Source organism: Rhinoderma darwinii, chromosome 1 (assembly GCF_050947455.1).
Source record: "Rhinoderma darwinii isolate aRhiDar2 chromosome 1, aRhiDar2.hap1, whole genome shotgun sequence".
NCBI classification, from domain to species: Eukaryota; Metazoa; Chordata; class Amphibia; order Anura; family Rhinodermatidae; genus Rhinoderma; species Rhinoderma darwinii.
The window spans coordinates 658,477,863-658,504,091 of NC_134687.1; the positions used below are offsets into that span (position 1 = coordinate 658,477,863).

The 26,229-nt window shown below is 42.5% G+C and overlaps 1 protein-coding gene across 1 annotated transcript; it reads left to right on the forward strand.

Moving 5' to 3' along the window:
* Positions 1–258: 258 nt before the first annotated feature.
* LOC142706328 (uncharacterized) lies at positions 259–24,963 on the forward strand. The gene is made up of 4 exons (XM_075848303.1): positions 259–630; positions 1,118–1,291; positions 1,376–1,499; positions 22,118–24,963. The coding sequence occupies exons 1-4, from the start codon at positions 436–438 to the stop codon at positions 23,179–23,181; spliced, it is 1,557 nt and encodes a 518-aa protein (XP_075704418.1). The 5' UTR covers positions 259–435; the 3' UTR covers positions 23,182–24,963.
* The last annotated feature ends 1,266 nt before the right edge of the window (positions 24,964–26,229 follow it).

Genomic DNA, 26,229 nt, shown 5'->3' on the forward strand with positions numbered 1-26,229 from the left:
ACAGTGAAGTACAATTACTATCCGGTAAAACAATCTACAAGGAAGAGGGGAATACTGTAATAAATAAGAATTTTAGATGTCTCTGAAGATCCAGGATCTCTGAGGTAACTTCTAATATCTGTAAAAACTTATATTAATGCATAAAGGACATCTGTCACATTGACCACTAGTCTGATCTGTTGGCAGCATATTATATAGCAGGAGGACCTGAGCAGATTGTGTCTCTCCATTCACTTTTCTAGGAATTACAGAAACCTCCTAACAAGGCCACCCAGAGGTGGAGCCGCATCTATCAGACATTTCTGGCATATCCTGGGGAGAAATGTCCGTGTTGGGAATACCCCTTTATTCCATGTGGTGACGGCTCTGAGAAGATGTTTCTCTCAATGATGAATAAGTGAGGTTCTGTATGTCACACATGATGTTGTCCCCTGTATGATCTCCATCTTCTCCTTTCTTCATAAAGACGTCTGCAGTACTAGATCCTCCAGTTCCTCCAGTTTTCTCATCTTCTCCTCCACAACATTCCTTCTCCTGAGTGACCCACCAAGGATGGACAAGGACAGGAATGAGATGAGCAGAAGAATATTAGACTTCACCTTGGAGATCATCTACCTGTTGAGCGGAGAGGTAAACTTTTCTACATTATAGAACAAGTCACACATAGGGAAGGGACAATACATAATAGGAAGTAATAGGAAGAATCCAGTGTCCTGTATAACAGCGTCCAGACCTTCCAAGTGACGTCAAGAAGCCACCAGCAGAAAAGCTGAAGATCAGCCACCAATATGGTCAGTTATGTGTCATGTCACCAATGCAGCAATAGTAATGTAGAGCAATGAGAATGACAAGGAACCAGGAGGATCAGGATGACCTCTATATAGAAACATAGAAGATGACGGCAGGAGGAGAGCACATGGTCCATCTAGTCCCCCCAATATTATTTCCTTTTTAGTTTTGGCCTCGTTCTATTTTCTCAATGTCTTTTTGTAGGTGAGGTCTCCAGTATTACAGATGTGGGGTCACTAGAGCTCTATACAGCGGGGTCACAATCTCCCTCTCTACTGAGGGAGGGAATACTGTGTTCAGTTCTCTAAGTGTCTCTCTCCATACACAGGAGTACACAATAGTGAAGAAGACATCGGGTGACTGTACGACTCCCATCATCTATGAGAAAGGAGGATGGAGCAGTAGTCAGAGCCCCATCACAGAGCCTCCCCCTCACTCCCGGATACATGAGAAGAAGATCTTAGAACTGATCTACAAGATGACTGAGCTGCTGACTGGAGAGGTGACACTGCTGGGAATGCTGGGAAATTCTACAGTAACAGCACTGGAGGTGTCTGGGTGATGACTGTATCATTGTGTGTGTCAGGTTCCTATAAGGTGTCAGGATGTCACTGTCTATTTCTCCATGGAGGAGTGGGAGTATCTAGAGGGACACAAGGATCTGTACGAGGAGGTCATGATGGAGGACTACCGGCCGCGCACATCACAAGGTGAGAAGAGACAGATATATATATATTGGCATTACTGGGGGCACAAGCTGGACTGGCGGCCATGTTGAAGTCTTAATATCGTCATGTTCAGTACATATACACGTGTGTACAATGACATGTAATGTAGGAGCTCCACAATTGCTGCTCTTTTCACATCACGTTAGATCCTTATGTTTCCTGTATATGTCCAATAAATCCGTAGCGCTCCATTCACCAGACAGATTATAAAAGAGTGTCCTTGGTACAAATGATACCAAGAGCAGTACACTGTACGAGCGCAGTAAAGCGAGGTGCACCGTCCTCGTCTTCCTGTGTGTAATGCGCATGAACTCATTCCCCCGGGACTCCTCTCCTGGACTCCTCTCAGTAAGGGGGGATTCACACGAGCGTGATTTGGCAGCGTGTAGGGCGCGTGGTTTTCGCGCGGCACGCAATGCCCTATAGAAGTCTATGGGGCAGTACACACAGTCCGTGTATTTTGCGCAGCGTTTGTTCGCTGCGCAAAATACGCGACAGGTTCAATAACTCTGCGTATTTCACGCATCACGCACCCATTGAAGTCAATGGGTGCGTGAAAACCAGGCAGGTCGCACGGAAGCACTTCCATGCGAACAGACTGAAACAGCGCACGAGCTGTCAAAAGGATGAATGGAAACAGAAAAGCACCACGTGCTTTTCTGTTTCCAAGCATCCAAACGGAGTGAACCCCGACAACCGAAGCTAACTTCACCGGGTTCGGCCAAACTCGTTTTGGCCGAACCCGGCAAAAAAATTTCCGGTCCGCGACGTCGGGAGACATTCACTGTGCATGGTGCTGAAAGAGTTAAACTGTTTCAGCACCATGGACAGTGACTTGCGATCCCAAAATACATGAACCTGTAAAAAAAAAACGAAGTTCTAACTTACCGATTACTCCTGTCTCCTTCCTGCAGTCCGACCTCCCGGGATGACACTTCAGTTCAAGTGACAGCTCCAGCCAATCACAGGCCAAGCACAGGCTGCAGCCAATCACAGGCTGCAGCGGTCACTTGGACTGCCGCGTCATCCAGGGAGGTGGGGCCCGATGTCAAGAGAGGCGCGTCACCAAGGACGCGTCACCAAGGCAACGGCCGGGAAGTTCTCGGTAAGTAGGAACTTTATCTTTTTTTTTTACAGGTTTTTCGCTGTTGTGTTCGGCATTCACTGTCGAGGGTGCTGAAAGAGTTAGCTCTTTCAGCACCTTGGACAGTGACGGGCGTTGACAAGCCTCATCTCTATGATGCCGGCTGCGCGAAAATCACGCAGCCGCGCATCAGACACGCATGACACACGCAGCTGCTCTGCGTATCCCTCTGCTCCTGCGTATATTTTCAGATTTTGCTGGACTTCTGCCATGTACCGGAGTTTCAGGCATCCTATTTGTCCAAGGTGTCCTCAATGCCCGCCCCTTTTACTTTTTTTTTTTGCCTCTGTGCCAATGGGTTAAGGCGAGCGGACAGTGCCCGTCCTAGTGGTATATAACCAGATGATGAGAACTATATACAAGGTTGATGGGGGTTATATGCAGGGATGATGGCGGGCTGGTAAATACAGGGATGATGGGGGTCCCTGTATATTACGGGGTTCCCCAGTCTCTGTTCATTGACGCAGAGACTAGGAAACCCTCTGCAGTCAGCCCTGGTGACATAGATAGGACCCCAGGGCTGTCTGTACAGTTTGCCTGCTGTTAGGGTACATTGTGTGATGTCATAGTGACACAGTATTATGTATTAGCATTCAGGAATATTCCAATACTTTATATGTAAAAAAAAAAGTTATCCCGACATGGGATTAATAAATATAAAAAAAGTCTTTATTTAGCATCATAAGATACATTACATAAAAATAAAATAAACTACACATATTAGGTATCTACACGACCAAATAACCTAAAGAATTAATTTACAGATTTTTTTTAGTGTGAAACGTGAATGGGATAAAAAAAATAAACAAAACAAAGAATGCTGAAAATCGCTTTTTCATATATTTTAGCTGCAAAAATAAATTATGTAACTTGTAACTTTTTTCAACCATGAAAACGAGCAAAAAATTTTTGTTAAAATTCTCCCGCATAAAACAAGACCTCATACACCATATGTCTATGAGGCCTTGTTTTATGCGGGAGAATTTTTAATGCAAGGCAAAAATGAAAAAAAAAAAGATAGCTAGTTATTAAGGCCTTTTTATGCCTGGTCATTAAGGGGTTGAAGGCCCCATGTTGTAATGCCTGTTATACCTTCGGTATGTCTTAACCCCTTCCAGCTGCAGCCATTTTTCAGTTTTTTATTTTAGTTTTTTTCTCCCCACCCGGCCATAACTTTAGTTTTCCGCCAATACAGCCGTATGAGGGCTTGATTTTGTGGGGTTGTAGTTTGAACGGCCCCATTTATTGTACCAAATAATGTACTGGGAAAGTGGAAAAAATGTCTCTGTGGGCTGAAATGTGGGAAAAAAACAAATTTTTGGGTGTCCTGTCTTTATGGCGTTCACCCTGCGGTAAAAACATGTTCTTTTTATTCTGCAGGTCAATACGGTGATAATAAATGTATATCTTTTTTTCCTTTTTATATTTATATATATATTTTACTACTTTAAAAAAACGAACAGTATTTTGAAGACTTTATTTCGCTGTGTTTTACTTTTTAGTAGTCTCTCTAGGGGATTTGCCGATCGTCTGATCGTTTGCAGAATATGCCGCGATACTTATGTATTGCTGTATACTGTGTTTTTTACCGCCTACTATTTAAGCCCTGCCAAAGAGCAGAAAGATGGCAGACCTCATTAGGCCCCTAGACTGCCATGACAACCATCGGCATCGCAGGTGGAGGGGGCGAAGTGTTATCGAAGGGGGGCCCCATCCCCCTTTTTCTAACGGGTTAGAAGTCTCTATTGAATGCGGCATCTAAGGGTTAAACGAGCGGGATCGGACTTATCTCTGATCCCGCTCGTTGCAATGAAGTGTGGGCTGTAATATGCAGCCGACACAAGCAGCGAATTGCACAAAAACGAGGTCTTTAAATATCTTTGTAGTCATTGCGGTTGAGTTGCAGTTGAAAGCGCACCTAAAAAAATACGTATGCGTTTTTACGGCGATTTACGGCTTTTTTTCTATGTGGGTCACAATTGAGCACGGCATCTAAGGGGTTAACTGGGTGTAATCAAAATGAGTATTGCACAACAGACACCCGCCTAGTATGGAGCGCGCCCAGCCTGTGAGCATGCCCCATACTTCCCTTTAACGCTTCTCTCGTACATGCATAAATGTCGGTTTGTGTGTAAGGTTTATTTTTATTTTACTTTTTATTTTTATGGCCTTTTCATCAGAAAAGACAATTGGACTTAAATTCACTGAGTGTTTGAAATACCTAGTTTGTTTTCCCTAGTAAAGTTTTATTCTGTCACTGGTTTATGTCTTTAGGGATATATACTGTAATGTGACGATATCACTGTATTTTATTCAAAATGCAACCTGCTTCTGTTTGATACACAGTGCAGACTGCAGTAATGTCATTGCTTAGTACAAGTGCGAATGCACGAACATTGCCACTATTAGCTCTGTGACCTGCTGGAGATCTGAGGTGTATATATATGTATAGATTAACTTTGTTACAACCGGATGTGGAGCTGGTTTGCAATAGTTTATTGCTATTATGGATTTTTCTATTTTTCATTACTTGGCTATTATTTGTTATATAGATTTTTTATATATATAGATTTTTATATATTTATTTATAATATTTTATACTTTTATTTATCCAAATAGTGCTACCATAATCCGGTTAGATACCTTGGGGATTCCCCCGTTGGTATATTAAATTAGCCCACTAGATGCCGATAGAGAGCTCTCTGTTTAATGCATCTATGTATTATTCTCAGGCTAAGTAAGTAGCTGTGCTATGTAAGCCCACTAGATGCCGATAGAGAGCTCTCTGTTTAATGCGTCTATGTATTATTCTCAGGCTAAGTAAGTAGCTGTGCTATGTAAGCCCACTAGATGCCGATAGAGAGCTCTCTGTTTAATGCATCTATGTATTATTCTCAGGCTAAGTAAGTAGCTGTGCTATGTAAGACCACTAGATGCCGATAGAGAGCTCTCTGTTTAATGCATCTATGTATTATTCTCAGGCTAAGTAAGTAGCTGTGCTATGTAAGCCCACTAGATGCCGATAGAGAGCTCTCTGTTTAATGCATCTATGTATTATTCTCAGGCTAAGTAAGTAGCTGTGCTATGTAAGACCACTAGATGCCGATAGAGAGCTCTCTGTTTAATGCATCTATGTATTATTCTCAGGCTAAGTAAGTAGCTGTGCTATGTAAGCCCACTAGATGCCGATAGAGAGCTCTCTGTTTAATGCGTCTATGTATTATTCTCAGGCTAAGTAAGTAGCTGTGCTATGTAAGCCCACTAGATGCCGATAGAGAGCGCTCTGTTTAATGCGTCTATGTATTATTCTCAGGCTAAATGGCTGAGCTATGTAAGCCCACTAGATGCCGATAGAGAGCTCTCTGTTTAATGCGTCTATGTATTATTCTCAGGCTAAGTAAGTAGCTGTGCTATGTAAGCCCACTAGATGCCGATAGAGAGCTCTCTGTTTAATGCGTCTATGTATTATTCTCAGGCTAAGTAAGTAGCTGTGCTATGTAAGCCCACTAGATGCCGATAGAGAGCTCTCTGTTTAATGCGTCTATGTATTATTCTCAGGCTAAGTAAGTAGCTGTGCTATGTAAGCCCACTAGATGCCGATAGAGAGCTCTCTGTTTAATGCATCTATGTATTATTCTCAGGCTAAGTAAGTAGCTGTGCTATGTAAGCCCACTAGATGCCGATAGAGAGCTCTCTGTTTAATGCGTCTATGTATTATTCTCAGGCTAAGTAAGTAGCTGTGCTATGTAAGCCCACTAGATGCCGATAGAGAGCTCTCTGTTTAATGCGTCTATGTATTATTCTCAGGCTAAGTAAGTAGCTGTGCTATGTAAGCCCACTAGATGCCGATAGAGAGCTCTCTGTTTAATGCGTCTATGTATTATTTTCAGGCTAAATGGCTGAGCTGTGTAAGCCCAGTAGGTGCCGATAGAGAGCCAGTCTGTGCTCGTCGTGTAAGCTGCTGGCTGCTAAGCCCTTATAAGGGCTGGTGACTAATACCAGTCGGTCTCCGAGCTCGCGCTACGCCTTTCCTTGCTGTCAGTGTTATCTGCCGCAATTCATCAGGGGCTGCAGATGGTAAGTGTTGTTGTTCATTTATTCATTATTAGCGTGCAATGCAATGGGTAGAATGGCATTCAATCATGCCTGACGTCAGATCGGTTTGCTAGCCGCAGTTGGCGGCAGAACACTCCACAATTTAAGGTGGAGAGTCCACCCCCATTGTAATGTCACAGCCTATCGTGTCGGACGGCACGTTCAGCAAATCACTCCCCCTTTCAGGGGCTCGTCCGTATCAAGCCAATCACAGCGGTCGAGAGACCTGCTGCCCCAGTGTGGCATGAATGGGGATGATTGGCTAGACGGGATGCACTACGTGTAGTGCACAGGTCCCTGCCATGTTCCCTGACGTAAGAGCCATGAGAGGGGCCTGGAATGACTCACTCCAACTATCTGATTTCAAAGTGCCGAGCGGTCACTCAAGGCTTTTCTGCACATACATGGTAAGGTGCAAAGTAGTAAATATGTAATTCAAATGACATTGTTTGTGTGAGCGGGTTTAGGTGCTGCTATTATCCTAAGCTTCTGGCTACACTTGACATTTTTGATTGTGTAGTGGACACTCCGATTCTGTATACGGAAGGGTATATGTACCTGGATATAAGTTCACCTTTGCTTTGGGACTTGAACAGGAATGCAAATGCATAATTATGCGTGGTATAAATACTTATACATTCTGTTGTTGTAGAAAGTGCATATTTTTATATGGTAAATAGACTCTGTATACGGGAAGGTATATATAGGTAGGTCTGAATTAACCTCAACTTTGAACCTTGGACGCGGGTACACATGCATTATTATGCATGGTTATATGTTCATTTGTTTATGCATTCAACGGCTGTAGGTATGATAAATAGACACTGAAGGGGAGGTTTTATTCGATGTTCCTATATGAAGCTGGTGAACGACATGTAGTCATTAATGCCTTGCGGGCTGAGGGTCTGTAGCCTATAGATCCATCGGCATTCTTTCTGTAGGAGGTATTTGTCCAAATTTCCTCCACGATTGGATGATTTGATGACCTCTATTATTTGGAAAGAGATCTCCGCTGCTCTGTTTCCATGTCTTTCTCTCATATGCCTCGCGAGGCATGTGTCCTCTTCACGTCTAATATTACCTATGTGGTCCAGCACCCTTCTCCTAAACTCCCGGATGGTTTTTCCCACATAATTAAGTGGGCACGTGCATGTAGCCATATAGATTACCCCTTTTGATTTGCAGTTTCCGATTTCCCTGTTGTAGAAGACTTGCTCCGTAGACGCACTCTGGAAATTATTGCTTTTGGTAACATGCTGGCAGGCTCTGCATGATCCACATCTGAACGTCCCAATTGGAGGGTCTGGCAACCAGTTCGTTCGTGGGGAATCTTATGTAAAATGACTATGGACGAGGCGGTCCTGGAGGTTTCTTCCTCGTCTAAAAGTAATGAGTGGGTAAGGTGCCACTGCCTGATTGAGGTCACTGTCCGCTCTCAGGATTTCCCAGTATTTCTTAAAAATACTTCTAATCTCGCGATGCCGAACATCGTAGGTGCCTATCACCCTAACTTTTATTCTCGTTGTTCTCTTCCTTATTGATGGTCTGTGGGACCAATAAATTCATTCTATTGTGTGACAACGCATGTTGGTAAGCCTGTCTCAAGATTTTGTCTGGGTATCCCCTCGTCTGGAATCTCTTCCATAGGTGCCTAGATTTGCTCATGAAATCACCCAATTCTGAGCAATTTCTCCTTAGTCGAAGGTATTGTCCCTTAGGGATACCTTGTTTTAGAGGAATGGGATGGTGGCTGTCCCAGGCTAGGAGGCTGTTGGTTACTGTGCTCTTTCGGTAGAGTGTGGTAGTGATTTTGCCTGATTCAGTTTTGAAGATGGTAATATCTAGAAAGTTGATCGATGCTTGTATTTGATGGTATATAATCCATTTCATTCCTGCATGAACCTCATCCCTGCTGTAGCTGCATTTCAAAAAGCTGAAACTTTTATTTGATGGTACTCTGCTTTCCTGTCTTGCTATATAGTCTAATGTTATCTCTAAGTTTTGTCAAAGTGTTTGATCGTCGTTAAGTTTTATGATCATCCAGACCTGCTAGTTTGTTTGTTTATCTCTGCATAGCTTTTCACCTCATGTGTCTAGTTGATTTGATTAATAGCTGAACGAGCTTAATTAGGCCTAGATCTGAGCATCTACTCCCCTATAAATTTAGATGTAGCATATGGGGAAGGCACTCGTGCAGGGGGGCACGACGGCAGAAGTCATCTCTGTCTAAGTGTCATACTATCAAAGTGTCCTGGCAGTTAGTGTCATACTGTCAAAGTGTCCTGGCAGTTATACATGGCAGTTATACATGGCAGTTATACATGGCAGTTACACATGGCAGTTACACATGGCAGTTACACATGGCAGTTACACATGGCAGTTACACATGGCAGCTATACATGGCAGTTATACATGGCAGTTACACATGGCAGTTACACATGGCAGTTACACATGGCAGTTATACATGGCAGTTACACATGGCAGTTATACATGGCAGTTACACATGGCAGCTATACATGGCAGTTACACATGGCAGTTATACATGGCAGTTATACATGGCAGTTATACATGGCAGTTATACATGGCAGTTACACATGGCAGTTATACATGGCAGTTACACATGGCAGTTATACATGGCAGTTACACATGGCAGTTATACATGGCAGTTATACATGGCAGTTATACATGGCAGCTACACATGGCAGTTACACATGGCAGTTATACATGGCAGTTACACATGGCAGTTATACATGGCAGTTACACATGGCAGTTACACATGGCAGTTATACATGGCAGTTATACATGGCAGTTATACATGGCAGTTACACATGGCAGTTATACATGGCAGTTACACATGGCAGTTACACATGGCAGTTATACATGGCAGTTACACATGGCAGTTATACATGGCAGTTACACATGGCAGTTACACATGGCAGTTATACATGGCAGTTATACATGGCAGTTATACATGGCAGTTACACATGGCAGTTATACATGGCAGTTACACATGGCAGTTACACATGGCAGTTATACATGGCAGTTATACATGGCAGCTACACATGGCAGTTACACATGGCAGTTATACATGGCAGTTATACATGGCAGTTACACATGGCAGTTATACATGGCAGTTATACATGGCAGTTATACATGGCAGCTATACATGGCAGTTATACATGGCAGTTACACATGGCAGTTATACATGGCAGTTATACATGGCAGTTATACATGGCAGCTATACATGGCAGTTATACATGGCAGTTACACATGGCAGTTACACATGGCAGTTACACATGGCAGTTATACATGGCAGTTATACATGGCAGTTACACATGGCAGTTATACATGGCAGTTACACATGGCAGTTATACATGGCAGTTATACATGGCAGTTATACATGGCAGCTACACATGGCAGTTACACATGGCAGTTATACATGGCAGTTACACATGGCAGTTATACATGGCAGTTACACATGGCAGTTACACATGGCAGTTACACATGGCAGTTATACATGGCAGTTATACATGGCAGTTATACATGGCAGCTACACATGGCAGTTACACATGGCAGTTATACATGGCAGTTATACATGGCAGTTACACATGGCAGTTACACATGGCAGTTATACATGGCAGTTATACATGGCAGCTATACATGGCAGTTATACATGGCAGTTACACATGGCAGTTATACATGGCAGTTATACATGGCAGTTATACATGGCAGCTATACATGGCAGTTATACATGGCAGTTACACATGGCAGTTACACATGGCAGTTACACATGGCAGTTATACATGGCAGTTATACATGGCAGTTATACATGGCAGCTATACATGGCAGTTATACATGGCAGTTACACATGGCAGTTATACATGGCAGTTACACATGGCAGTTACACATGGCAGTTATACATGGCAGTTATACATGGCAGTTACACATGGCAGCTATACATGGCAGTTATACATGGCAGTTACACATGGCAGTTACACATGGCAGTTACACATGGCAGTTATACATGGCAGTTATACATGGCAGTTATACATGGCAGCTATACATGGCAGCTATACATGGCAGTTACACATGGCAGTTACACATGGCAGTTACACATGGCAGTTATACATGGCAGTTATACATGGCAGCTATACATGGCAGCTATACATGGCAGTTATACATGGCAGTTATACATGGCAGTTATACATGGCAGTTACACATGGCAGTTACACGTGGCAGTTACACGTGGCAGTTACACATGGCAGCTACACATGGCAGCTACACATGGCAGCTACACATGGCAGTTACACATGGCAGTTACACATGGCAGTTGCACATGGCAGTTATACATGGCAGTTATACATGGCAGTTACACATGGCAGTTATACATGGCAGCTACACATGGCAGTTATACATGGCAGTTACACATGGCAGTTACACATGGCAGTTACACATGGCAGTTACACATGGCAGTTACACATGGCAGTTACACATGGCAGTTATACATGGCAGTTACACATGGCAGTTATACATGGCAGTTACACATGGCAGTTACACATGGCAGTTATACATGGCAGTTACACATGGCAGTTACACATGGCAGTTATACATGGCAGTTAGACAGGGAAAGTGACAGGTAAGCTGCATTAGAAAACCAAACAAACTATCACATGCTCAAATTATTAGATTTCTAACTATCTGTAAACAAACATGTTTGCCACCGCGCTCATCATTATAGCTGCTCTTGGTTTACAATCCTATCGCCCATTTAAGCCTTGCCAAAAAAACAGTCCACATCAGTCCCTCTCTCCTTGCCTCGCCCATGTACAGCTCCGATTCACTATTCACTTTCCTCAGTCAACTTAACCCATCTCATCCCACTGCCCAACATAAAAAACGCTCTCATAAATCACAGAACCATCTGCTGTCTCTCTCCATTCTCCTGCTACTAGCTGCAGGGGACATCTCTCCCAACCCTGGGCCTCCCTTTTCTTCTGCCAAGCTCAACCACTTACCTGTCACACATAGAAACCCTGCAAATCTTCTTACCATTCCTTGTCTTCTCCTGTCTCTTTTAACTGTGCTCTCTGGAACTCTCGGTCCGTGTGCAACAAACTCACCTTTATTCATGACTTATTCCTTTCTAACTCTCTCAACCTTCTGGCTCTTACAGAAACATGGCTACACCTGTCTGACACTGCTTCCCCTGCTGTTCTATCTTATGGTGGTCTCCAGTTCTCTCATGCCCCCAGAACTGAGAACAGGCAGGGTGGAGGAGTAGGTATACTTCTTTCCCCACACTGCACTTTCCAGGTCATTCCCCCAGTCCCCTTACTCACATTTCCCTCTTTTGAAGTCCACACCCTCAGACTCTTTCACCCTTTTTCCCTCCGAGTGGCAGTTGTCTACCGCCCACCGGGCTCACCCCGCCAATTCCTGGATCATTTTGCTGCCTGGCTTCCACAATTTCTATCCTCTGAAACACCCACTCTCATCATGGGTGACTTCAACATCCGCATTGATAACCCAATCTCCTCATCTGCCTCCCAGTTTCTATCATTAACCTCGTCCCTAGGTTTGTCACAACTTACTAACTCTCCTACACATGAAGACGGGCATTCACTTGACCTGGTCTTCTTCCGGCTCTGCTCAGTTTCTGACTTTATTAACTCTCCTCTCCCGCTTTCTGACCACAATCTTCTCTCCTTTACTATCAAATATTCTCTGCCTCCTCAGGTCATCCCTACGTATCAGACATACAGAAATCTACATGCCATTAACACTGTGAAACTCATAGACAGTCTACAGTCCTCATTGTCCCCTATCACTTCCCTCTCCTGTCCCAATCTGGCTGCCAAACTTTATAATAACACTCTCAAAAATGCATTGGATGAAGCAGCCCCCCCTAGACTCCGAACCACCCGACAAAGACGACGACAACCCTGGCACACGCCTCAATCCCGCTTTCTTCAGCGGTGCTTGAGATGTGCCGAACGACTGTGGAGAAAATCGCATTTGGATGCAGATTTCCTCCATTACAAATTTATGCTCAAAACTTACAACTCTGCCCTTCACCGCGCCAAACAAGTCTACTTCACTTCTCTCATCTCCACACTATCTAATAATCCAAAACGCCTCTTTGATACTTTTCACTCCCTCCTTAGTCCTAAAGTGCAGACGCCAATCACAGATCTCAGTGCTGAAGACCTGGCCAATTATTTTAAAGTTAAAATTGACAACATCCGGCATGATATTATCTCCCAGTCCCCTAGTAACATCGATCCCCTTCCCTCCCGCACTCCCTCTTCTTCACTCTCAGCATTTGACCCAATAACTGAAGAAGAAGTCTCGAGGCTCCTCTCTTCTTCTCGTCCTACTACCTGCCCTAGTGATCCTGTCCCCTCACACCTCCTCCAGTCCCTCTCCCCAGCTGTCACTAGTCACCTCACTAAAATATTTAACCTCTCGCTTTCCTCTGGTATCTTTCCCTCCGCTTTTAAACATGCCATTATAAACCCATTATTGAAAAAACCAACACTTGACCCATCCAGCGCTGCCAACTACCGACCAGTCTCTAATCTGCCCTTCATCTCCAAACTCCTGGAACGCTTGGTCTACTCTCGCCTTATCTGCTATCTCTCTGCTAACTCCATTCTTGACCCCTTACAATCTGGTTTCCGCACTCTACACTCCACAGAAACGGCCCTTACTAAAGTCTCAAATGATCTCTTGGCGGCTAAATCGGACGGTAAATCCTCTCTCCTGATTCTTTTGGATCTCTCTGCTGCCTTTGACACTGTAGACCACAAACTCCTACTTAACATGCTCCACTCTATTGGCCTCAAGGACGCGGCTCTCTCTTGGTTTTCCTCCTATCTCTCTGACCGCTCGTTCAGTGTGTCATTAGCTGGTTCCACTTCTTCTCCTCTTCCCCTTGATATCGGGGTTCCTCAGGGATCAGTCCTAGGTCCGCTCCTCTTTTCTCTCTACACAGCTCCTATTGGACAAACCATCAGCAGATTTGGCTTCCAGTACCATCTCTACGCTGATGACACCCAATTATATACCTCTTCCCGTGACATCACCCCTGCTCTAATACAGAACACCAGTGATTGTCTGTCCGCTGTCTCTAACATCATGTCCTCTCTCTATCTGAAACTGAATCTTTCTAAAACTGAGCTCCTTGTGTTCCCACCATCTACAAACCTCCCTAAACCTGATGTCTCCATCTCTGTGTGTGGCACTACCATCACTCCTAAGCAGCACGCCCGCTGTCTCGGGGTTATTTTTGACTCAGATCTTTCCTTTACTCCTCGCATACAATCACTTTCACGCTCCTGTCATTTTCACCTCAAAAACATCTCCAGAATCCGCTCTTTTCTTACGGAGGAAACCGCCAAAACGCTCATTGTTGCTCTGATTCACTCTCGTCTTGACTACTGTAACTCATTACTAGTCGGTCTTCCCCTCACTAAACTCTCCTCTCCAATCTATCCTCAATGCAGCAGCCAGGCTCATCTTTATGACCAACCGCTACACCAACGCCTCTACCCTGTGCCAGTCACTGCACTGGTTGCCCATCCCCTTCCGAATAAAATTCGAACTTATTACTCTCACCCACAAAGCTCTCCCCAGTGCTGCACCTCCTTACATCTCCTCCCTCATCTCTGTCTACCACCCTACTCGGGCTCTACGTTCTGCCAACGACCTTAGATTAAAATCCTCCATAATCCGAACCTCCCACTACCGTCTCCAGGATTTCTCTCGTGCTGCACCCGTCCTCTGGAATGTGCTACCCCAGACAATCAGATTAATTCCCAATATCCACAGTTTTAAACGTGCCCTGAAAACACATCTATTTAGACAGGCCTATAACATTCCCTAATCTGACTCCTTTCCATGGCCCTCCATTTAGATTAGTCATCAGAATAAGATTCCCTCCCACTCCTTCTCTTCATGTCCGTCATACACGGATACTGGCTGGTGACCGGCTCATGCAGCTTTATGTTACCACCGCATGTGTATAAAAATGGCCGGACCATTGTACAGAACAAACACTGTTACACTTTGTGTCTCCCTTATGTCCTCATAGATTGTAAGCTCTTGCGAGCAGGGTCCTCACTCCTCATAGATTGTAAGCTCTTGCGAGCAGGGTCCTCACTCCTCATAGATTGTAAGCTCTTGCGAGCAGGGTCCTCACTCCCCAGGTTTGAATTGTAAATGAACTTTGTCACTATGTAATGTCTGATATTGTTTGTTTCATGTTCCCTCTAAATTGTAAAGTGCTGCGTAATGTGTTGGCGCTATATAAATAAAGATTATTATTATTCATGTATCTCTGAAGTAAAAAACAGCCCTAGTCCATTTATATTCAGGATATTAACCAATTTATTGAAATTCTCCACTGTATCGTTCCAAATGATGAAAATATCTTCTATAAATCTCGCCCACATCAATATGGGCGAGGTAGATGAGGCGAGATTCTCCGCAAACACTACCTGATCCTCCCACCAACCCAGACACAGGTTGGCGTAGCTTGGTGCACAGGGACTGCCCATCGCAGTTCCTCTTAGTTGGTGAAACAATTTGCCCCCAAACAGGAATATATTTTTGGTCAGAATGAAGTTGAGCATGTTTAAAATGAGCTCGTTGTGCACCTTTGAATTGAATACCTCGAGTTTCCAGAAAGCAGCGTACATACCTACAGCCGTTGAATGCATTAACAAATGAACATATAACCATGCATAATAATGCATGTGTACCCGCGTCCAAGGTTCAAAGTTGAGGTTAATTCAGACCTACCTATATATACCTTCCCGTATACAGAGTCTATTTACCATATAAAAATATGCACTTTCTACAACAACAGAATGTAGAAGTATTTATACCACGTATAATTATGCATTTGCATTCCTGTTCAAGTCCCAAAGCAAAGGTGAACTTACATCCAGGTACATATACCCTTCCGTATACAGAATCGGAGTGTCCACTACACAATCAAAAATGTCAAGTGTAGCCAGAAGCTTAGGATAATAGCAGCACCTAAACCCGCTCACACAAACAATGTCATTTGAATTACATATTTACTACTTTGCACCTTACCATGTGTGTGCAGAAAAGCCTTGAGTGACAGCTCGGCACTTTGAAATCAGATAGTTGGAGTGAGTCATTCCAGGCCCCTCCCATGGCTCTTACGTCAGGGAACATGGCAGGGACCTGTGCACTACACGTAGTGCATCCCGTCTAGCCAATCATCCCCATTCATGCCACACTGGGGCAGCAGGTCTCTCGACCGCTGTGATTGGCTTGATACGGACGAGCCCCTGAAAGGGGGAGTGATTTGCTGAACGTGCCGTCCGACACGATAGGCTGTGACATTACAATGGGGGTGGACTCTCCACCTTAAATTGTGGAGTGTTCTGCCGCCAACTGCGGCTAGCAAACTGATCTGACGTCAGGCATGATTGAATGCCATTCTACCCATTGCATTGCACGCTAATAATGAATAAATGAACAACAACACTTACCATCTGCAGCCCCTGATGAATTGCGGCAGATAACACTGACAGCAAGGAAAGGCGTAGCGCGAGCTCGGAGACCGACTGGTATTAGTCACCAGCCCTTATAAGGGCTTAGCAGCCAGCAGCTTACACGACGAGCACAGACTGGCTCTCTATCGGCACCTACTGGGCTTACACAGCTCAGCCATTTAGCCTGAGAATAATACATAGACGCATTAAACAGAGAGCTCTCTATCGGCATCTAGTGGGCTTACATAGCACAGCTACTTACTTAGCCTGAGAATAATACATAGACGCATTAAACAGAGAGCTCTCTATCGGCATCTAGTGGGCTTACATAGCACAGCTACTTACTTAGGCCTCATGCACACGACCGTAAAAACACCCGTTATTGCGGGTCGTTATTACGACCCGCAATAACGGGCTCATAGGCTTCTGTTAGCCACGGGTACCTTCCCGTTTGCTCACGGGAAGGTACCCGTGCCGTTAAAAAAGATAGAACATGCCCTATTTCATGCCGTAATAACGGCACGGGCATCCCATAGAAGTCTATGGGGCTCCCGTAATCATGGGTGGCTGCGTGTGTTCACCCGTGATTACGGGAGCGTTGCGAGGTGAGGCGAGGTCAGGGGACTACCCGGTCTGCAGGCCACAGCCCAGTGGCGTAACTACCGCCGGGACTACAATGAAAACTATGGCAGAGCGGGGAGGTATCTCCCCGCTCTGCCATAAACAAGACATGTATCCCCTATCCTGTAAAAAATAAAAACAAAAGACGTTCATACTTACCGACAACTTCCTGCTTCCTCCAGTCCGGTCTCCCGCCCGTTGCCTTGGTGACGCGTCCCTCTCGACATCCGGGCCGACGTCCTGGATGACGTTTCAGGCCATGTGACCGCTGCAGCCAATCACAGGTCAATCACAGGCTGCAGCGGTCACATGGACTGCCGCGTTATCCAGGGATGTCGGGCTGGATGTGAAGAGAGGGACGCGTCACCAAGACAACGGCCGGGTAAGTATGAATTTCTTTAACTTTTATTACAGAAAAGGCTGTCCCTTCTCTCTATCCTGCACTGATAGAGAGAAGGGGCTGCCGATTAGTGCAGTGCTATTTTGCTGCCAAAAACGTGCTCGTAAATACGGGTGGAATACGGGTGACACCGGACCCATATTTACGAGCACGGGTTCGTAAATACTGGTGCAAAACGGGTGGAATACGTGTGACACCGGACCCGTATTTACGCCAGTATTTACGGGTGTGAAAAAATACGGTCGTGTGCATGAGGCCTTAGCCTGAGAATAATACATAGATGCATTAAACAGAGAGCTCTCTATCGGCATCTAGTGGGCTAATTTAATATACCAACGGGGGAATCCCCAAGGTATCTAACCGGATTATGGTAGCACTATTTGGATAAATAAAAGTATAAAATATCAATAAAAATATTATAAATAAATATATAAAAATCTATATATATAAAAAATCTATATAACAAATAATATCCAAGTAATGAAAAATAGAAAAATCCATAATAGCAATAAACTATTGCAAACCAGCTCCACATCCGGTTGTAACAAAGTTAATCTATACATATATATACACCTCAGATCTCCAGCAGGTCACAGAGCTAATAGTGGCAATGTTAGTGCATTCGCACTTGTACTAAGCAATGACATTACTGCAGTCTGCACTGTGTATCAAACAGAAGCAGGTTGCATTTTGAATAAAATACAGTGATATCGTCACATTACAGTATATATCCCTAAAGACATAAACCAGTGACAGAAAAGACAATTGGGGAACTTTTTATTATTTCATTTTTATTACACTACATCTCCTCTGTAACTGGCGCTGCACAGCAGGGTAGATCGGCCCTGCTCGGGGGAGTTCACACGTACAGTAAATAATGCAGATTTTTCACAACAGATGGAAAATCCGCAGCATAATACGGTAGCAGCAAAGTGGATGAGATCTGAACAACTCTCATCCACACGCTGCGTACAGAATAAGTGGAAAAATCGCTTAGAAATTGACGTGCGGTGCGTTTTTTTTTAGTCCGCAGCATGTCAATTGTAGTTGCGTAAACGCTGCTTAATTGTTGCAGGTTTTCCCAATTGAATTCAAGGGGAGGTAAAACCCACAACAAATAGCAGTTGTTGCGTTTTTTGCGGCGCAATAAACACAACTCAGAAAAAAAAAAATCCTTAACCAGTAGTCTGTTTCTTTGTCCAGGCCGGCCTCCTGGGATGACGTTTCATCCCATGTGACCGCTGCTTTCTTTGCTTATGCCTCAATGCCCGCACCATTTTCTTTGCGTTCATGTTATTCCCCAGTGCCCGCCAGCTGCCCGCCCGGCTGTATCTACAGTGATGATGAGGATTACATATATTCAGGGATGATGGAGGTTATAACATACAGGGATGATGGGGTTTATATATGGTATCTACAGTGATGATGGGTATTACATATATACAGTGATGATGGGTATTGCATTAGCTAGCTGAGGAGCGGTCATGTGAGTCCCTGACTGCACGCAGAGAAAGCTGGTGGGCGGGAAAAAAACTCAAGGGGAAGGGAGAACAAGTGGGAAGGGTAAATAGAGGGTGGAGGAATAAGAAAAGCCCTGTGTCATTACGCAAGTAAGTGAGGTATCGACACAGGCTATGTATATACTAACTCTCGTGCACGAGCCTGTGTCAACAGAAGAAAACACACAGATGAAAAAGCAGATCTTCCGGCCGGGCAGAGATGGGGTGAATAGGAAGACATGTTTTCAGATTTAATACAGATTGCATATTTGGAACTTTATTCGATATTTACATAGAGTATTAGTCCAAAAATGTTATGTCCCTGGAAAACCCCTTTAATATGAGTCTGGGGATAAGAATTGAGGAACTATTAGAAAACACACAAGATCCCCATGACAACTCTGCACACATGTCACAAGGGGACATGTTGTCTTCAGGATATTTCTGTAGTACCTTAGGCTTGAATATCAGGCAATCAGATCTCCGCTATAATCTACTGTACACGAAATAGCTATTTTGGAACATGTCTGCTTTATATGGACACTAACTTTTCAAACAACTTGTGGTAATCTAATATTATACCTGATATGTATCAAATTTATTTAGTTATTGTTAAAATGTAGAAGTTTTATCCATGCAAATTTTATGTGGATGAGAGACACACGGATGCTGCTGCTTAGAGTAGTCTATGGAGAGGGTAGGGAAAGCAGGAGGAGGGAGCATGAGCACAAAGACCTAAACACTGTTGCCAATAGAAGTGTTTGAAGAGGGAGGGGGAGAAGAAGCAAAGAGAGGAGTCATAGGCTGCTGGTAAGAGTTATGTCACCCCAGTGCTGGATTTTCCGCTACATTTCTCCTTACTGCTGTATAATATCCTCCATGCTGCTGCAGCTTCTAAGGGTGTGATAAAGAGAGATAGTGGACCAGGATGTCTCTCTGTTCTGTGTGTGCAGTGTATAGAAGACATGATAGCAGTTAGGTTCCACTCACTTGCTTAATAAAAACTGAGAATTAAAGATAGAGCCTGCAGAGGGAAAACTGCCAAAAGAATGCCAGATACATGTCATGTAATGGCCAGAAATAGTGTTATTCCTCCTGTACACACACATGTTATTCTAAAAAGTTGACTAAAAATGTGTTACATTTTAAGAAGTTTTCAAGTAGGTTGGTTTAAAGATGTGTTTTTTGTTTTTTTTAATATTGGATTAAAAAAAAAAAAAGATCCTAACCGATTATTAAGAAGCACCTATTTTATCCAGTTGCTGACTTCCCATAGACTATAAATGTTCTGGTGGTCCACACCGATCTCTGCAAGAATGTTTTAAAAAGTCCAGCAGTTTCACCTATACGTCTTCTTTCACTCCATGAGAGTTAAAGAGGCTCTGTCACCAGATTCTGAAATCCCTATTTCCTATTGTATGTGATCGGCGCTGCAATGTAGATAACTGTTTCGTTTGTTTTTTTTAAAAACGTTAATTTTTGGCCAAGTTATGAGCTATTTTAAATATATATGCAAATGAGGTTTGAAATGGACAACTGGGCGTGTATTGTGTTTTTAACTGGGCGTGTTTACGTGTATGACGCTGACCAATCAGTGACCAGTCAGCATCATACACTCATTTACATTCATTTACACAGCAGCGATGTGCAGCCACATAAACAGAGATTAACGTTACTGCAGTGTCCTGATAATGAATACACATGGTCATCCAGCCTGGACGTCATGTGTATTCAGAATCCTGACACTTCTGAATCTTTTCTTTGAGATTTCTAGCACGGGAAACGAAATCTCGCGAGATTTCGGAGGTAAACAAGATTTTGTTTCCCTTGCTGCAAATCTCACAGAAAAGATTCAGAAGTGTCAGGATTCTGAATACACATGACGTCCAGGCTGGATGATCATGTGTATTCATTATCAGTACACTGCAGTAACGTTAATCTTTGTTTATGTGGCTGCACATCGCTGCTGTGTAAATCAATGGAGATGAGTGTATGATGCTGACTGGTCACTGATTGGTCAGCGTCATACACGTAAACACGCCCAGTTAAAAACACAATACACGCCCAGTTGGACATAACGAAAAAAAAACGCCCAGTTGTCCATTTCAAACCTCATTTGCATATATATATATATATATAAAATAGCTCATAACTTGGCCAAAAATGAAAGTTTTTAAAAAAAAACAAAAAAAACGTTACGGTTATCTACATTGCAGCGTCGATCACATGCAATAGGAGATAGGGATTTCAGAATCTGGTGACAGAGCCTCTTTAAATATATCACTTATTTTATTACACAATATAGAAGCCCTATACTCTGTTCTGAGAAAAACAAGACCAAATAAAAATAGGTTGGCAGAGGAATAGAACAATAATTTGCTATTAAATGATCACATGGCTAAAACTTGAATGAGGCCACTTCATCAGGTCCACGTTATTAGTACTTGATAGGACCTTCTTTCCTCTCAGAACAGCCTGCACTATTGATTCACTCAAAACAACGGAACCCTGTCACAACGGTGACAAATGGACACCTTTAGCAACGTTTCCGTCACCATTGTGATAAATGGTGATGCAAACAGAAGCTGAGTTTTCAGTTTGCCTTTCCGTTGAGGGGTTAACCCGACGGTAACGTCCGACGGACCCCCCTCAACGGAAGGGCAATGCTGATTTGAACAGACCCGAAGTGTAATGATATTACAATGTACTGTAAACCTTTATTACAGATTCTGATTGATTACTTCACTTTATCTATTCCACTTCGTCCTAAAGTTGTTCTATAAAACTGAGATCTGGTGACTGATCAGCCATTAGGATATACAGACCTCATTGTCATGTCCATGAATTTAGCCTGAAATGTGTTTTTTGTCTCATGACACATTATCTTCTTAAATGTAGACTGGCCAATATTAGACTGTCTGTAACATTATTAGGTTAAGTTGTTGTATGTCCAATTATTATTGAAGAGCCAAATGTGTTGGCAGAGGACAGGCTTCATTGCCAGACAAGGTTCTGCTTTTCCCCCAAAAAAATTATCAAGTACATTTTTATAAAAGTGGAGGACTGGGTGTAGTGTTATACAAAGCGTTATAAGGCTGGAATAACACACACCATTTTTGAGAAAGGTTTTTGAGCTGAAGCCAGGAGTGGATTTAAAAGGCATGGCTTAAACTTCTCCATCTTGCTTGATCCCCTTCTGGCTTTGGCTCAGATCACCGCATGTGTGTTTCAAGCCTGATTATAAATGTTATGAATTTGTCAACTTATGTGTTTTGAAACAAAATCACAAAATGCATTTTTAATCCTAACAGAAAATCCCAGTGAGAACTCTGAGGGAAATTTCATGTCATCGATAAATCATAAAGTAGAAGATGAAGATATCATCCAGCAGTCTTCAGGAGAAAACCTCATTACCCTTTATGTCCATCCAGGACTTCACAGTACAGATTTATCATATAATTCCCCAAATGACAAGGAACAGTCTCCTGACCAATCACAGATAGTTACCCCAAGTACAGCTCAGAAAGGGGGTACAAGATTTCAATGTGGTAAAGCGTTGACAAAAATCTCAGGTCTTTGTACAAACAGAAGAATTCAAACAGGGGAGAAGCCGTATTCATGTTCAGAATGTGGGAAATGTTTTACACGAAAATCAATTCTTGTTAGACATGAGAGAATACACACAGGAGAGAAACCATATTCATGTTCAGAATGTGGGAAATGTTTTACAGATAAATCACATCTTGTTACACATGAGAGAAGTCACACAGGAGAGAAGCCATATTCATGTTCAGAATGTGGGAGATGTTTTACACGAAAATCAATTCTTGTTACACATGAGAGAATTCACACAGGAGAGAAACCATATTCATGTTCAGAATGTGGGAAATATTTTACAGATAAATCAGGTCTTCTTAAACATGAGAGACTTCACACAGGTGAGAAATTATATTCATGTTCAGAATGTGGGAAATGTTTTACACATAAATCAAATCTTGTTACACATGAGAGAAGTCACACAGGAGAGAAGCCATATTCATGTTCAGAATGTGGGAAATGTTATTCAAAAAAATCAAGTCTTGTTACACATGAGAGAAGTCACACAGGAGAGAACTCATATTCATGTTCAGAATGCGGGAAATGTTTTTTACTTAAATCAATTCTTGTTAATCATGAGAGAATTCACACAGGGGAGAAGCCATATTCATGTTCAGAATGTGGGAAATGTTTTACGTATAAATCAGGTCTTGTTAAACATGAGAGAAGTCGCACAGGAGAGAAGCCATTTTCATGTTCAGAATGTGGGAAATGTTACAATAATAAATGCAAACTTTGGGCTCATCAGAGAAACCACACAGGAGAGAAGCCATTTTAATTTTCTTTATGTGGTTTATGTGGAAGATGTTTTAGAAAGAAAGAAAATTTTGGAACTCCTCAGAGAGTAGAAACCATATTCTCATTTAGAATGTGGGAAAAAGGTTTGAAACACATCAGAATATTCACAGACATTAAACAGCCAATAAGAGTGTTTATTTTTATTTTTTTGGGTGGAATTAGCCAAACGCCCAAATTATATTTACCTGAGGTCAAATGTGACCGTGATCCATGAAGGAAAATATTGTGGATATAAGAAAGAAAAGAAGAGCCTTGTTTATTTACAAAGCAGAGAAGCTGAATTGTCACCATGAACCTCGCTTCTTATTACTGTATTCATAAATTCACCCGCACTGCAGTAGAATCCAGACTGACCGTAAGGACAATGTAAATGTTTTGTTTTTAACATATATTGACATTTTATATTTGAATTTCATTAAAACAGTATAAAAAGATGAAAATTATGGAATTGAACCAAATAAAAATAAAAAACACTAAAAAATTAACTTTACAATTTAATAAAATAAAAATTCACAGATTTTTTTTCATAATGTATTTATCACTACCTTAACCTCTTAAAGAGGCTGTCACCAGGTTAATTATTCCCTATCTCCTAACTAATCTAATAGGCGCTATGATGCTGATAAGTACAGTATGATTTTTTTTTTCAAATAGGAGGTGGCTCTTTCTGGGCGGTGTAATGTCCAATCAGCATACAGCTTCTCCCCGTTCCCTAGCCAGTAACACAGCGTGATCATATAGTATACAGCTTCTATACCCGACTGTGTGTTCAACTGGCGATATCTCCGATTTGTTTCACAGCTAGAACTGCGATCCTGGTGTCCTATGGAAGATTAGAATCTCCTCTTTCATATGCCCCCAGAACCATTCACAGTCTGAGATATGGCTGTTTTAAGTGATTCTCCTTCCCTCCAGCCACAGTCTCTCACACTGTGTGTGAAGCAGCTTCATACTGATAGGACAGTGTCGGAGGCAGTGAGTTAGCTCCACCTCGGGAGAATGCTGGTGTTGATACCCACTTGTCTAATAAAAGGTCACTTGCATATTTAGAAAAAAGCTCATAACTTTTAAAATAAACTTTTTGGGACACATTTTTCACTAGCATTATCAGTGTGACAGCGCCTATTAGATTAGCTAGGAGATAGGGCATTACTAAACTAGTGACAGATCCTCTTTAATGACACAGCCAATTTTCATTTTTTCATTTTCGTTTTTTCCTCCCCTCCTAAAAGCAAAAACTTTTTTTCATTTTAAGTCAACAAGTTATAAATTCTTTAAGTTTTTCTTTTAAAACATATACGAAGGGAAGGGTATGGAAAGAGAGTACAGAACGGAAGGGAAGAGGGTTAGGAGTTACAAGGTATACAAATTGGAATAAGATAACAAAGGGTAACTAACAATTGTCTCTGCTGATATGAGTTTGAGATGTAGAAAGGTATCACCGATTTTGTACAAGCTAAAAAAAAATTGTGTATTTGAGGATTGACATCAAAATATTCCAAAATTATGAGTTTGAGAGGAGACTGACACCTCACCAGTCACAAAAGATTTTGATGAGTACTTGTTTTTTGCAGGACAAGTTGTAGTTTTTCATGGCAACATTTATTGTATCCTAAAATGTACTGGGAACTGAAAACAATATATATTTGTAGGATGAAATGTTAAAAAAAAACTGAGTGTACCATCTTTTTGTGTGTTTCATTTTTCATTGTGCCGTAAAAAGTACATGTTTACTTTATTCTATGGGTTGAAATGATTACGGTGATACCAAATTTGTGTTTTTTTATGTTTTACCTCTTTAATAAAAAAATAAATAAATTGTTTTCTGTTGCCATAGTCTGAGGGCCATCACTTTTTTATTTTGTTTCATCGATTGAGCCGTGCAAGGGCTTATGTTTTGCAGGACGAGCTGTAGTTTTTATTGGTACCACTTTGGGGTACATGCAGCTTTTTGATTACTTTTTATTCTATAGTTTTGGGTAGTTAAGGTGTGGGCATTTTAAAAAATAGTTGTGTACGGTGTTCACCGAGAAGGCTGAATAACGCCATATGGTAATAGTGCGCATATGGAGATACCAGTTTATGTTAACTTTTTTTTCACTACTAAAAAACTTTTTATTTAACTTTTTTTACACATCTTATTAGTCACCCTAAAGTGACTTGAAACCGTGATCGTTAGATCACTGATACAATAGACTGCAATACTAACGTATTGTAGTCTATTGTCATTTTTTTTATGCTTCTGTTAAGCCGTGCCACAGGCAGGGCTTCACATAGGCAGAGTGAAGGCAGACCTGGAGGCCTGGAGTAACCGCACCATTTGAGCAGTTAGGGTATGTTCACACGGCTTAGCAAAATACTAATTCAGGCGAAAACAGCTCCTGATTTTCAGACGTTTTTGTAGCAACTCGCGTTTTTCACAGCATATTTTACAGACGTTATTAGAGCTGTTTTTCAATTGAGTCAATGAAAAACGGCTCCAAAAACGTCACAAGAAGTGACATGCACTTCTTTTTCGCGGGCGTCTTTTCATGCGCCGTCTTTTGACAGTGACACGTAAAATAACACCTCGTGGGAACAGAACACCGTAAAAACCATTGAAAGCAATGGGCAGATGTTTGTACGCGTAATGGAGCCGTTTTTTCAGGCATAATTCGAGGTGTAGAATGCTCGAATTACGTCTGAAAACAGTGCGTGTGAACATACTCTTAAACAGCCAGGAACCGCGCGATCACTGTTCCTGGCCGTTATGCCCAGGTGTCAGCTCTAATATACAGCTGACACCCGTAGCCGAAATCACAACCTTATATGGTGGCGTTTGGCCACAAGATTTTTGCGCTAATGCCACAGTATTTACTATCTAAATCTCCTGTCCATTCGTCACCTATGTGGGTGACTGTGGCTGCTGCTTCGTGTAGTCTTATCCTCCGGGTATATTTACTTGCGGCAGATTTGTAGCAGAAATTTCAAAATTATTCCATACATCTGAGTGGGGCTTTTTCTGCAGCATGCACACGGATTCTGAAAG

Bases quoted from the DNA above. Each gene is read 5' to 3' on its own strand.
- LOC142706328 (XM_075848303.1), top strand. From the start codon at position 436: ATGATCTCCATCTTCTCCTTTCTTCATAAAGACGTCTGCAGTACTAGA. The intron at 631-1,117 runs GTAAACTTTTCT...CTCCATACACAG, and splicing joins TCTACCTGTTGAGCGGAGAG to GAGTACACAATAGTGAAGAA. The intron at 1,500-22,117 runs GTGAGAAGAGAC...TAATCCTAACAG, and splicing joins CCGGCCGCGCACATCACAAG to AAAATCCCAGTGAGAACTCT.